This window comes from Lontra canadensis, unplaced genomic scaffold, assembly GCF_010015895.1.
Source record: "Lontra canadensis isolate GAN:19392208 unplaced genomic scaffold, GSC_riverotter_1.0 scaffold3, whole genome shotgun sequence".
Classification (NCBI taxonomy): domain Eukaryota; kingdom Metazoa; phylum Chordata; class Mammalia; order Carnivora; family Mustelidae; genus Lontra; species Lontra canadensis.
In genome coordinates, this window is record NW_022630997.1 from 46,532,041 (window position 1) to 46,544,539 (window position 12,499).

At 42.8% G+C, this 12,499-nt stretch overlaps 1 protein-coding gene across 2 annotated transcripts in view; it reads left to right on the top strand.

The window, feature by feature from the left end:
- Nucleotides 1-8,054: 8,054 nt before the first annotated feature.
- The window catches only part of SLC25A16 (solute carrier family 25 member 16), a 49,226-nt gene continuing 44,781 nt past the window's right edge, over nucleotides 8,055-12,499 (top strand). Inside the window, exon 1 of one of the 2 annotated variants that reach the window (XM_032841695.1) lies at nucleotides 8,055-8,314. In XM_032841695.1, coding sequence (XP_032697586.1) covers nucleotides 8,185-8,314 — 130 coding nt within the window. In that variant the 5' untranslated portion in view covers nucleotides 8,055-8,184. The remainder of the gene's footprint in view (nucleotides 8,315-12,499) is intronic. The other variant, XM_032841691.1, reaches the window with a different exon arrangement.

Sequence of the window (12,499 nt, forward strand, 5' to 3'; positions counted from 1 at the left end):
TTCAGAGTTGTGAGTTCAAGCCCCTCTTTAAGGGTAGAACTTACTTAAAAACAAAACAAACTTTGTTCTTTGGCACTTCGCATGTTTTCATCATCTTTACAGTTTTTTTCCTCTAAGACATTATCTATTTATTTTGGAGAGCGAAGGTGTGTGCCAGTGGTGGAAGGGCAGAGGAGAAGGGAGAGGGAAAGGGTGAGAATCCCAAGCACACCCTGCACTGGGCACGGAGCCTGGCTCAGGTCGTGATCTCATAACCCTGAGATCATGACCTGAGTTGAAATTAAGCATTATTTCAATGCTTAACCAACTTTATCACCCAGGCATGCCTGTACAGTGTTTATTTTTAAATTATTTTGGCAGGGCACCTGGGTGGCTCAGTCGGTTAAACTTCTGCCTTTGGCTCGGGTCATAAGTCCAGGGTCCTGGGATTGAGCCCCACGTCAGCTCCCTGCTGGGAGTCTGCTTCACCCTCTCTCTCTGCACCTCCCCTCCACTCATGCCCTCTTTCACTCTGCTAGCTCTCAAATAAATAAATAAACAAAATCTTTAAAAAATTATATTGTCTTTTTGTTGCTATTGTTTTTGTTTCATATTTTTGCTGTTTGTGCTAATATTTCTAACCCCTTTCTGTGCCTTAAACCACTCCCTCTTTCTGTCTTCCCTATTCTGTTGATGGTACCATCAAGTCTGTTAATCACTCTAGCAAAAAGTTTGCAGCAGCTTTAACTTTTCCTTCATCCATTTCCTTTTATTCTTGTTTTGTTTAAAGTTTTATATATTTAAGTAATGTCTACACCTGATGTGGGGCTCAAACTCACAACCCCAAGACCAAGGTTGCACACTCTTCTGACTGAGCCAGTCAAGTGTCCCCATCTATTTCCTTTTTTTTTTTTTAAGATTTTATTTATTTATTTGAGAGTGAGAGAGATCACAAGTAGGCAAAGAGGCAGGCACAGAGAGAGGCAGAAGCAGGCTCTCCACTGAGCTGAGAACCCGATGCGGGGCTCCATCCCAGGACCCTGAGATCATGACCTGAGCTGAAGGCAGAGGCCCAACCCACTGAGTCACCCAGGTACCCCTCCATCCATTTCCTTTTAGGTTCACTACATTTTCATGCTCCCACCACTCTCTTGCCTAGATTATTACAAAAGCTTCCTAACTGGCTTCCTTATTAAAGATCTGTCAGTGTCTGCTTTCCCAAACTTTCTATTAATCTCTTCCAGATTAACTTTTCTAAAACAGAACTGTCATCAGTTTCTTATTATCCATTGAACTAAGTCTAAACTATTTAGCCAAAGATTAAACCTGTTCATGATATAACCTTGACGCACTTCTCTAACGTTATTGGTCAATGGTTGCCATGCAAGTGTTGGGAAGTCATGGAGAGGGGATCAGGTTTCTTAAAATAGGCAAATTGGACTATTTGTTTCTTGAACAGACTGAGTGTCTTTTTATGTGTGTGTGGATATGTATGTGATTTTGCCTTGGCCCTTGTCAAAGGACAGCTCAATTACTTCCTTCCTGGGTGACCGCTAACAAAGATGATCCTTCCCTTGTACTCCCACTTTTATTTGTATTATATTTATTTTACTATTAGGTTCACATTCATCCCACGTCTTAGTACATTCTTTAAGGAAGTGGATTGATTTTTCTCTGTTTTCCTAGCCTCTGGTTATTGGTTTTTAGATATTCTAAAAGTGAAAGGCAGAGATAGAGAAGATTGAACTTTGGTGCACCTGGTGGCTCAACCCATAGAGCATGTGACTCTTGATCTCAGAGTGGTGAATTCGAGCCCCATGTTGGGTGTGGAGATTACTTAAAAACAAAAATCTTCTTTTTCTTCAAAAAATTTTTAAAAAGATTTTATTTATTTATTTGACAGAGAGACAGAGAAAGAGATCACAAGCAAGGGGAGCAACAGAGGAAGAGGGAGAAGCAGGCTCCCTACTCAGCAGGGAGCCTGACATTGGGCTCTATCCTAGGACCCTGGGATCATGACCTGAGCCAAAGGCAAATGCTTAACTGACTTAACCACCCAGGTGCCCCCACATTCTATTTTTTAAAAAAATATTTTATTTATTTATTTACTTATTTATTTATTTAAGAGAGAGGGAGAGAAAGAGAGAGAGCACAAGCAGGGGGAGCAGCTGATGGAGAGGAAGAAGCAGGCTCCACATTGAGCAGGGATTCTCACTTGGAGCTTGATCACAGGACCCTAGAATCATGACCCAAGCTGAAGGCATAATTGACTGAGCTACCCAGGCATTCCAGAATTTACATTCTAGGAATGTGAAACTGATGATAGGAAAACTGATGATAGGAACATTTTATATATAAATATAAATCTTGTATATATTTATATAAAGGCAAGAAGTCCTGTGGAAAGTATTTAAATTAAAGCACAGAAAAGAGTTTTGGTAGAACTGGTAGAGTAAGTGGTAATCTTATTTTATTTCTTTATTTCTTTAAAATTATTTAATGTAATCTTTATGCCAACATGGGGTTCTAACTCACAGCCCTGTGATCAAGAGTTGCACGCTCTTCTGACTGAGCCGGCCCAGGTGCCCCTATAATTTTATTTTTTATTATTATTTTAAAATTTATTATGGGGGGCACCTGGGTGGCTCAGTTGGTTAAGCGACTGCCTTCGACTCAGGTCAGGATCCCAGGGTCCTGGGATCGAGTTCTGCACGGGCTCCCTGCTCAGCGGGAAGTCTGCTTTTGCTTCTCCCTCTCACTCTCCCCCACCCCCTGCTTGTGCTCTCTCTCTCTCTCTCTCAAACACAAAAACTATTTTTAAAAAATAATAAATAAGAAGAAAGAGAGGAAGAAAAAAAGAAAAAAAGAAAGGAAGGAAGGAAGGAAGGAAGAGAAAGAAAGAAAGAAAGAAAGAAAGAAAGAAAGAATATATCCCTCCTCTTACCTGCCATCGATCCAGCCATTAATCTGTGCACATGACTGGAAACTCCCAGCTTTGTAGTAATTAACTAGAAATCAAAAACATCAAATTAAGTAGAATATTTTTAAGTACTTCTCATTTCACTGTTTCATTATGAAATCCACTAAGAAGAAAATTAGTGTTACGCATAAGTGAAACAAGCACAAGTGTATAAAGGTGAGCAGAGTTACAGCACCTGGTGAGCTGGTTAGGTATTTCCTCCGTAGCCTTCTGCTCTAGTTCTGCACATTTATAATCTTAACTCAGAATTGCCAAATACGGGGTGCCTGGGTGGCTCAGTGAGTTAAAGCCTCTGCCTTCGGCTCAGGTCATGATCCCAGGGTCCTTGTATCAAGCCCCGCATCAGGCTCTCTCCTCGGCAGGGAGCCTGCCTCTCCCTCTCTCTCTGCCTGCCTCTCTGCCTACTTGCGATCTCTGTCAAATAAATAAAATCTTTACAAAAGGGGGGGGGCGCCTGGGTGGCTCAGTGGGTTAAAGCCTCTGCCTTCAGCTCAGGTAATGATCCCAGGGTCCTGGGATCGAGCCCCACGTCGGGGGGGGGGGTCTCTGCTCGGCAGGGAGCCTTTTTCTTCCTCTCTCTCTCTGCCTGCCTCTCTGCCTACTTGTGACCTCTGTCTGTCGAATAAATAAATAAAATCTCAAAAAAAAAAAAAAGAATTGCCAAATACACTATGTTGCACATTGATGACCACATATACTTAAAGAGTGAGTGGCAGTAGTACAAATAAAATACTAATACAGGCAATGAAGTCTTGCTATATTGATGACAACAGTTCTGATGAGCTTATTTCAAATGTTGTTTCCATTCTATTGCTTACATTTCTTTTGAAGATATTCTATGAAATTTCACATACTCCACCATTTTCTGTGTTAAGATGTTTGAGAAGAAAAACTTTCAGTCCAACAGAGAAGAGAAAGTCAATGAGTAGGATGGGAAATGCTCACTGATAAGCATTACTCGAAAACAGATTTTCACCATAGGATTTCACTATTTTATTTGGTAAGAATATCCAAAGCCGCAATGTTCCTTTCCTACAACCGAGAAACAAAAGGCCCACTAAAAAGCTATTAATATTTAATGGATTTATTATTATCAACTTAGAGTATATTCTGGCTCTTTTTCATAAGTGTTTACCTAAACAATTTGCTCAAAAATGACTAACAATTCCCGCTTCGGGTTCCCTGCTTGGCAGGGAGTCTGCTTCTCCCTCTGACCGTCTCCCCTCTCATGTTCTCTCTCTCACTCTCTCTCTTTCAAGTAAATAAATAAAATCTTAAAAAAAATCTAAAATTTAGTATGGAAGTATAACTGACATGCGGTGTTGTATTAGTTTCAGGTCTACAACATAGGGATTTGAAAATTCTATACATTTTTCAATGCTCACCATAAGTGTAGTCACCATACAATATTATTATAATATCGTTGACTATTTTCTCTATATTGTGCTTTTTGTCTCTGTGACTTATCTATTTTATAACTGGAAGTTTGTACCTCTTAATCCCCTTCATCTATTTTGATCATCACCCCAACCCACCTCCTCTCTTACAACCACCAGTTTCTTCACTGTCTTTAATAAGAGTCTGTTTGTTTGTTTGTTTGTTCACTCATTGTGTTTTTTAGATTCCACATATAGGTGAAATCACGTGGTATTTGTCTTTCTTTGACTTATTTCACTTAGCATAAAACCCTCTAGGTCCATACCTGTGCTGGTAATTTGAAATATTATAGCCAGGAATGGCTTCTCTGAAGGTAACATTTGTGTAAAGATATGAAAGAGCAGTGAAAAGGAGGAAATTACATGGAATATTTAGAGGAAAAGCAGCACAGGTAGAAAGAACAGCATGTGCAGAGGTTCTGAGGGGAGCATTCTTGTTTATGAGGAACAAGCAGTCAGTGTGACTAAAGGGAATCCTAGGAGTTGAGGTCAGAGATATAATAAGAATTATTCTAAATGATAATGGGAAGCAACTGAGGGGTTTGGGATAAGGAGTGGCAAAATTTGTTTTAGGTTTTTTTTTAAGATTTTATTTATTTATTTGACAAAGAGAGACACAGTAAGAGAGGGACCACAAGCAGGGGGAGTAGGAGAGGGAGACGCAGGCATCCTGCTGAGTAGGGAGCCCCATGTGGGGCTCGATCCCAATACCCTGGTATCGTGACCCAAGCTGAAGGCAGACGCTTAAGGACTGAGCCACCTAGGCGCTCCTGTTTTAGGTTTTAGAGGATTGCTTTGGCTCCCATATTGAGAATAGACAGTAGGAGACAAAGGAAAGCAGGGAGACTAATTAGGAAATTTCTCAAAGTTTACGGATTGAGGATGGAATGCTGTTTAATGAAATGAAATAGGATGGGAAAAATGCATGTTAGCACTAGGAATTAGGGCAGTTTTGCTAGTTTGGTAATATGAAAATATAGAAATTTGTGGTTTTTAAATTTTATTTAAACTCAATTAATTAACATATACTGTATTATTAGTTTCAGAGGTAGTGATTCATCGGTTGCATATAACAGCCAGTGCTCTTTCAATCAAGTGCCCTCCTTAAAGCCCAACACCCAGTTACCCCATTTCCCCACGCAACTCCCTTTCAGCACCCCTCAGTTTGTTTCCTATAGATAAGAGTCTTTGGGGCGCCTGGGTGGCTAAGTCAGTTAAGCCTCTGCCTTCTGCTCAGGTCATGAACTGAGGGTCCTAGGATAGAGGCCCACACTGAGACCCAGATGACGCCCCTCATCGGGCTCCCTGCTTGGCGGGGAGTCTGCTTCTCCCTCTGCCCCTCACCCCAGTGCGCGCACTCTCTCTCTCTCTCAAATAAATAAATAAATGAAATGTTCGGGGCACCTGGGTGGCTCAGTGGGTTAAGCCTCTGCCTTCAGCTCAGGTCATGATCCCAGGGTCCTGGAATCGAGTCCCACATCGGGCTCTCTGCTCTGCCGGGAGCCTGCTTTCCTCCCCGCCCCCGCCTGCCTCTCTGCCTACTTGTGATCTCTGTCAAATAAATAAATAAATAAATACATACATACATACAATCTTTAAAAAAAAAGAGAGATCTTAAAAAAAAAAAGAAGACTTATGGTTTGTCTCCTTTTCTGATTTCGTCTTACTTTATCTTCCCATTTTCCCCTCCCTTTCCTTATGATCCTCTGTTCTTTTTTTTTTTTTTTTTAGGATTTGTTTTTTTTTATTTTTTTATTTGACAGAGAGAGAGAGATACAGCGAGAGAGGGAATGTAGGCTTCCCACTTTGCCCAACGTGGGTCTAGATCCCAGGACCCTGGGACCATGACCTGAGCCAAAGGCAGATGCTTACTGACTGAGCCACCCAGGCACCCCCTCTGTTTTGTTTGTTAAATTCCACATATGAGTGAAATCATATAATTGTTCTATTTTTTAAAAAGATTTTATTTTTAACTAATCTCTATACCCAATGTGGGGCTCTAATTCACAACCCTGAGATCAAGAGTTTCACAGTCTACTGACTGAGCCAGATAGGCACCCCCAAAATACAGAAACTTCTCCTTTGTTGTTGTATTAAAAAATTAGTTTTTTCTTTGTATTTCTTTATTGTGTTAGATGTACTTCATTTAAAATTTACAATTTTAGGGGCGCCTGAGTGGCTAGTCATTAAGCGTCGGCTTCGACTTAGGTCATGATTCTTGGGTCCTGCGATCAAGCCCTGCATGGGGTTCCCTGCTCAACAGGGAGCCTGCTTCTCCCTCTCCCACTCCCCTGCTTGTGTTCCCTCTCTATGTTTCTCTCTATCAAATAAATAAATAAAATCTTTAAATAAAATAAAATTTACAATTTTAACCATTTTTAATTGTACAATTTAGAAGCATTAGTTACATTTACAATGTTGTGCAGTCATTATACTCTGGGAGCTTTTGGTTCCTGACATTAGACATGTAAAATTTAAATAATGATACTATTATACAGGTCTGTATTTTCCCGCAGATATCGGAAATTGGGAACATGGGGAAAAATAAAAAAAAAATTTTTAAAAAGATTTGATTTATTTATTTGACAGAGAGATAGAGAGCACAAGTAGGTAGAGCAGCAGGCAGAGAGAGGGAGAGAGAGAAGCAGGCTTTCCTCTGAGCAGAGAGCCAGATGCTGGGCTCAGTCCCAGGACCCAGGGATCATGACCTGAGCCAAGGGCAGCCATTCAACTGACTGAGCCACCCACGGGCCGTGAAAAATAAAATTTAAATCTGGACTCATCATTAGTGACTACATGTGGCTAGAAACACCTTGCAGAAGCATATCCACAGAAAGAGAAAGAGGAGACCAGTGCCAGTGATAAGAAGGGTTGGAGTAAGTATGGAGGAAAATCATAAAAGATAGCTTCTGAAAGAGAGGATATAAGTTCAGAACACCTTTGGTCATAAAGAATAGGGATGATTTCGCCCAGCCTGGAAGTGATGAGGGGCTCCCAGTAAGTGAATGCTGCTCCTAAGGAGTAGTTAAGTAGTTGAGTCTTGGAATACAGCGGAGAAGGGAGAAGGAACTGGGGAGTTTCTAAGAGTTTAGGGCTGAAAGGGGTGGGGAGTAAAGTTCAGTGAAATCTGAGCCAAGCACACAGCGCAGATTCAGAAAGGGCCGACAAGTATCTGTGTAATTTGTAGGGCCCCAAAGAAAGAACAACCTGCTTTAGCAATATTTCTTTGACAGAGGCGATGGGGTGGAGTGGAAACTTAATAGGTAGTTAAGAAGGGCTGAAACTGAGGTTCAGCGAGCAGCTCTGTGAAGGCAGAACTGATTTGGTGGGAGATGGTGCGATCTCAGAGATTCCTGGAAAGAGCGGAAAGGAACCCAAGATTGGTTCTAGAAAGGATTCATCTGAGGTAGTTCAGAAGGTAGCCCGACGGGCGGTTGGTTACAAGTCAGTGGACCGGGCAGAGCTTTCTGAGGTGGTGGGGTTTTGGTGGGTCCTTCCCCGGGGCCACGCTACTACTCCGTTAGAACAGAAGAGGCCTGGAAAGCGAGGCGGGGAGCAGGGTCGTGGGGTGACGCCGGCTGAGGGAGGAGGCGAGCGCGGGCGACTCCTACTTGGGACCCGGGCCCAGGCCCCGCCCCTGGCGTACGCCATCAGCCCGCGCCGCGCTGCGGGTGTTATTCCGTCCCGCCCGCGCGGCGGTCGGTGCTCCGTCACCGCCCGCTGTGGCCATGGCCCCAGCCCGTGGCTTATAAATTGGCGACCGGAGTCCCCGACGCGGCCCTGGTCCTGATGGCGGCGGCGGCGGCGACGGCGGCCCTGGCAGCGGCCGACCCCCCTCCCGCGATGCCGCAGGCGGCAGGAGCTGGAGGGCCCACCGCCCGTCGGGACTTCTACTGGCTGCGCTCCTTTCTGGCCGGAGGTGGGTGTCTAGCCGGGAGGACCCGGTGGTGGTGGGGTCTCAGGGCAGGATCCGGGGCAGATACGGTGCTTGCAGCCGCGGTGACATTCTTGGACTCTGGCTGCTTCAGTGCTCGGCTGGATATTTGCCCTGACCTGTGTACTCTAATAATCACTTGACTAGTGACAGCAGGATCCTGGGGAGGAAGGGCCTCGAGCTGTCAGGGAGCGGCTGGGGAGGTGGACTGGCCGAACCAAGGACCCATTCTTCAGGGTTGGATAGTAGGGAAAAGAGCCGGATCCTTTACAAAGACTCCAGGGTTTCAGTAAAACATTTCTGGGTACCTCTTTCTTTTATAAAGACCATAAATGACCCAGTATAGAATTGGATTTTGTCGTTTGCTTTAAAGAAAACAAATATTGGAGGACAGCTTTTTAAAGTTGAATAGGAAATTGTGCAAAATTGCCTACAACCAAAACTGGTTCCAGTTATTCTGGTAAACTGGTCTATTGCTACATGACAGGTAGCTGGTGCAGCCCTTCTATCCGTGTCACTGTGAGGCCAGAAAGTTCATAATTGTCTCTTAAAAACTTCCTCTGCCTTTCCATAAAGAAGTGTTTTCAGTCTCTACCCTCTCTTAATTGATTGGTTGTCAATACTTAATTACTTGTTAAGACTGGGAATTTTTAAAATTCTACGTTATACGAGCTTTTAGGAGGAGTATCTGTAGGGTGCAGTAGTGTTAAGAATTTATTTTGTTCTAGGGGCGCCTGGGTGGCTCAGTGGGTTAAAGCCTCTGCCTTCAGCTCAGGTGGTGATCCCAGGGATCAGATTCTGAGATCGAGGTCCTGGGATCGAGGCCCGCATCCAGCTCTCTGCTGAGCGGGGAGCCTGCTTCCTCCTCTCTCTCTGCCGGCCTCTCTGCCTACTTGTGATCTCTGTCTGTCAAATAAATAAATAAAATCTAAAAAAAAAAAAAGAATTTATTTTGTTCTGATAAAAACAGCATTATTCATGCATTTATACAAGGAATATGATGAGTGCCCGCTCTGTGCCTGCTATATGTTCAGTGTGTATCAGGGAACAAAACAAAGATCCTGGAGTTTACATTGATTGGAGAGTTGAGAGGAGAACGAGAATGAATAAAATGAGAAAGTAAGTTATATAGGTGATGAATGCAATGGGAAAAAGTAAAAAGGAGAATGGGGCAAGGAAATGCGGAGGCTGCGTGGGTACACTGTTAAATTGGTCATGGTAAGTCTCTTGGAGAGAATGACACTTGAGCAGACTTGAAGTAGTGAAGGAGTTGAGCAAGTTGATAATCTCAAGAGGAGCATTTCAGGCCTTAAGAAAAGCTGTGTAGCTATAACCAAGTGGTATTGATGGCAAAAGGAGGTTAGAGGCCATGGGAGGCTGAATGAAGGGCTTTCCAAACAATTGTAAAGATTCCAGCTTTTATTTGGAATGAAGTAGGAACTGCCCAACTCTTTTCTAAAGTGTCTGTTCCATTTTGTATCCCCACTATCTTGTCAACATTTGCTGTTATCAGAGTTTTTGTCCTCTGTGTTTGTGTAGTTGTGTGTGTTTCTCTTTAAACAGGTGTTTAGAGATATATGATTGTTTTTTAAAAAAGATTTTATTTATTTATTTGACAGAGAGAGAGGCAGGCAGAGAGAGAGGTGGAAGCAGGCTCCCTGCTGAGCAGAGAGCCAGATTCGGGGCTCAATCCCAGGACCCTGAGATCATGACCTGGGCCGAAGGCAGAGGCTTAACCCAATGAGCCACGCAGGTGCCCCTATAATTGTGGTTTTTAACTTGCATTTCCCTGATGACTGTTGGTGAATATCTTTTCATTTTCTTTTTGACCATTTGTGTCTCTTGGTAAAGTGTTGCTTCAGATTTTTAGCAAGTGTGAATACTTTTGAAGAAGTTTCTCGTCCAAGTGATATGAAAAAATACCTTTGGGGGGGCGCCTGGGTGGCTCAGTGGGTTAAAGCCTCTGCCTTTGGCTCAGGTCGTGATCCTGGGGTCCTGGGATCAAGCCCCAAATGGGGCTCTCTGCTCAGCAGGGAGCCTGCTTCCTCCTCTCTCTCTGCCTGCCTCTCTGCCTACTTGTGACCTCTGTCAAATAAATAAAATGTTAAAAAAAAAAGAAAAAGAAAAAGAAAAAATACCTTTGGGCAAGTTACCTTAGCCTCCTTCTGCCTCAGTTTTCATATCCTTTAAATGGGAAAAGATTTCCTACTTTAGAAGGTTGTAATGATTAAATGAGATAGTAGCTGGAAAAGCCTTGGCATAGTGTCCTGAGTTAAATCTCTTAGTCTAGGGGCTCCTGGGTGGCTCAGTCAGTTGGGCATCTGCCCTCAGCTCGGGTCATGATCCCAGGGTCCTGGGATCGAGCCCCACATGGGGCTCCCTGCTTCTTCTCTTCCTCTGCCTGAGAGTCCCTCTTCTTTTGCGTGCGCTCTCCCTCTCTGCGTCAAATAAATAAATAAAACCTTAAAAAAAAATCTCCTAGCCTGGTACATTGTACATGGTAAACACTCATAACTTGCTAACTATTATTGTTGATTAGCCTTGGGCACTCTTAATCTCATTTGCTCAAAAGGAAGATAAAAGTTGGATGACCTAACTCAATGGATTGTTGTAATGATCAATTGAGTTATGAAGTAATGTGACTAAATGAGTTAAGGTACTATCAGAGGAAACTACTTATTGAACACATTCTAAATAATTTCATTATATGGTTAGTTCATAATGACTGGGAAGATAAAGAACATAATATTGTGAAACCAAATATATCCGAATGCACATTATTTTAAGTTCATCCTCAATTTTGGGTAGCCATGACTATGATTTGCTTTAGTTCAGATAAAGGAAGCTTGATTTAGAAACTTACATGTGGATTTAATATTTGAATATGAATAAGCATTTTGTTTTTGGATATCTCAGAATATGGATTTTAATTAACATTAGTTACATGGTAGGCTATTAAATAAATGTGTGTGGACTTTGAGTGATTTTGTCCTACATTTTAAAAAGTTTGTAGGGGCTCCTAGGTCGGTCAATCAGTCAAGGTCTGAGGATTGAGCCCCACATCAGGCTCCCTGCTCAGTAGGGGAGTCTACTTATCCCTCTCCCTCTGCCCCCTGCTTGTGTGCTCTCTTTCTTTTGCTCACTCTCTCCCAAATAAATAAAATATTAAAAAAAAATAAAAAGTTTGTAAAGTAAAACTCTACATTCATTTTTTTTGTTATTGTACATTCATTTATTTTTTAAAGATTTTATTTATTTAATTGACAGAGAGAGAGATCACAAGTAGGCAGAGAGGCAGTCAGAGAGAGAGGAGGAAGCAGGCTCCCCGCTGAGCAGAGAGCCCAATGCGGACCTCGATCCCAGGACCCTGGGACCATGACCTGAGCCGAAGGCAGAGGCTTTAACCCACTGAGCCACCCAGGCGCCCTCTCTGGGCTTTTATATAGGGCATTAACCTTGTTGGTGAGGGCTCCACCCTGCTGACCTCATCAATTCCTAAAAGCCTCACTTCTAAATGCCATCACTTTGGGAATTAGTTTTCAACATATGAATTTGGGAGGACACAGTCTATAGGAAAGAGTCTTCATATATTATTGTCTTAGAAGCATGCCAAGCTAGTGGGGCTGCCCTGGATTCTGACTTGTACTAAAGAAAGCTCATGTACACACATTACTGTCATCCATATGTCTGTATAGTGGCATGTGATAGGGACCAAATACGTAATTGCTGAATAAAAATGGGTATGCTGTATTTTATGGGTAAAAGTTGTTGTTGTTTTTTTTTAAGATTTTATTTATTTATTTGACAGACAGAGATCACAAGTAGGCAGAGAGGCAGGCAGAGGTGGGGGGTAGGGTGGGGAGCAGGCTCCCTGCTGAGCAGACAGGCCGATGTGGGACTCAATCCCAGGACCCTGAGATCATGACCTGAGCCGAAGGCAGAGGCTTTAACCCACTGAACCACCAAGACGCCCCAAAAGTTGGTTGTTTCAATGAAAGAGTCATCCAGAAGAGGAGGTTACTTGAAACAGAGCCTCATGGCTGGGTAAATACCTTCAAGTGTCTGTCTCCATAACTACATTTAGCAAGATTCCTAGTGGTCATCAGGTATTGGGGGAAGATTTACACTCTTCAAATTTATTTTTAAGTCTGACATACTCAGTTATTAAGT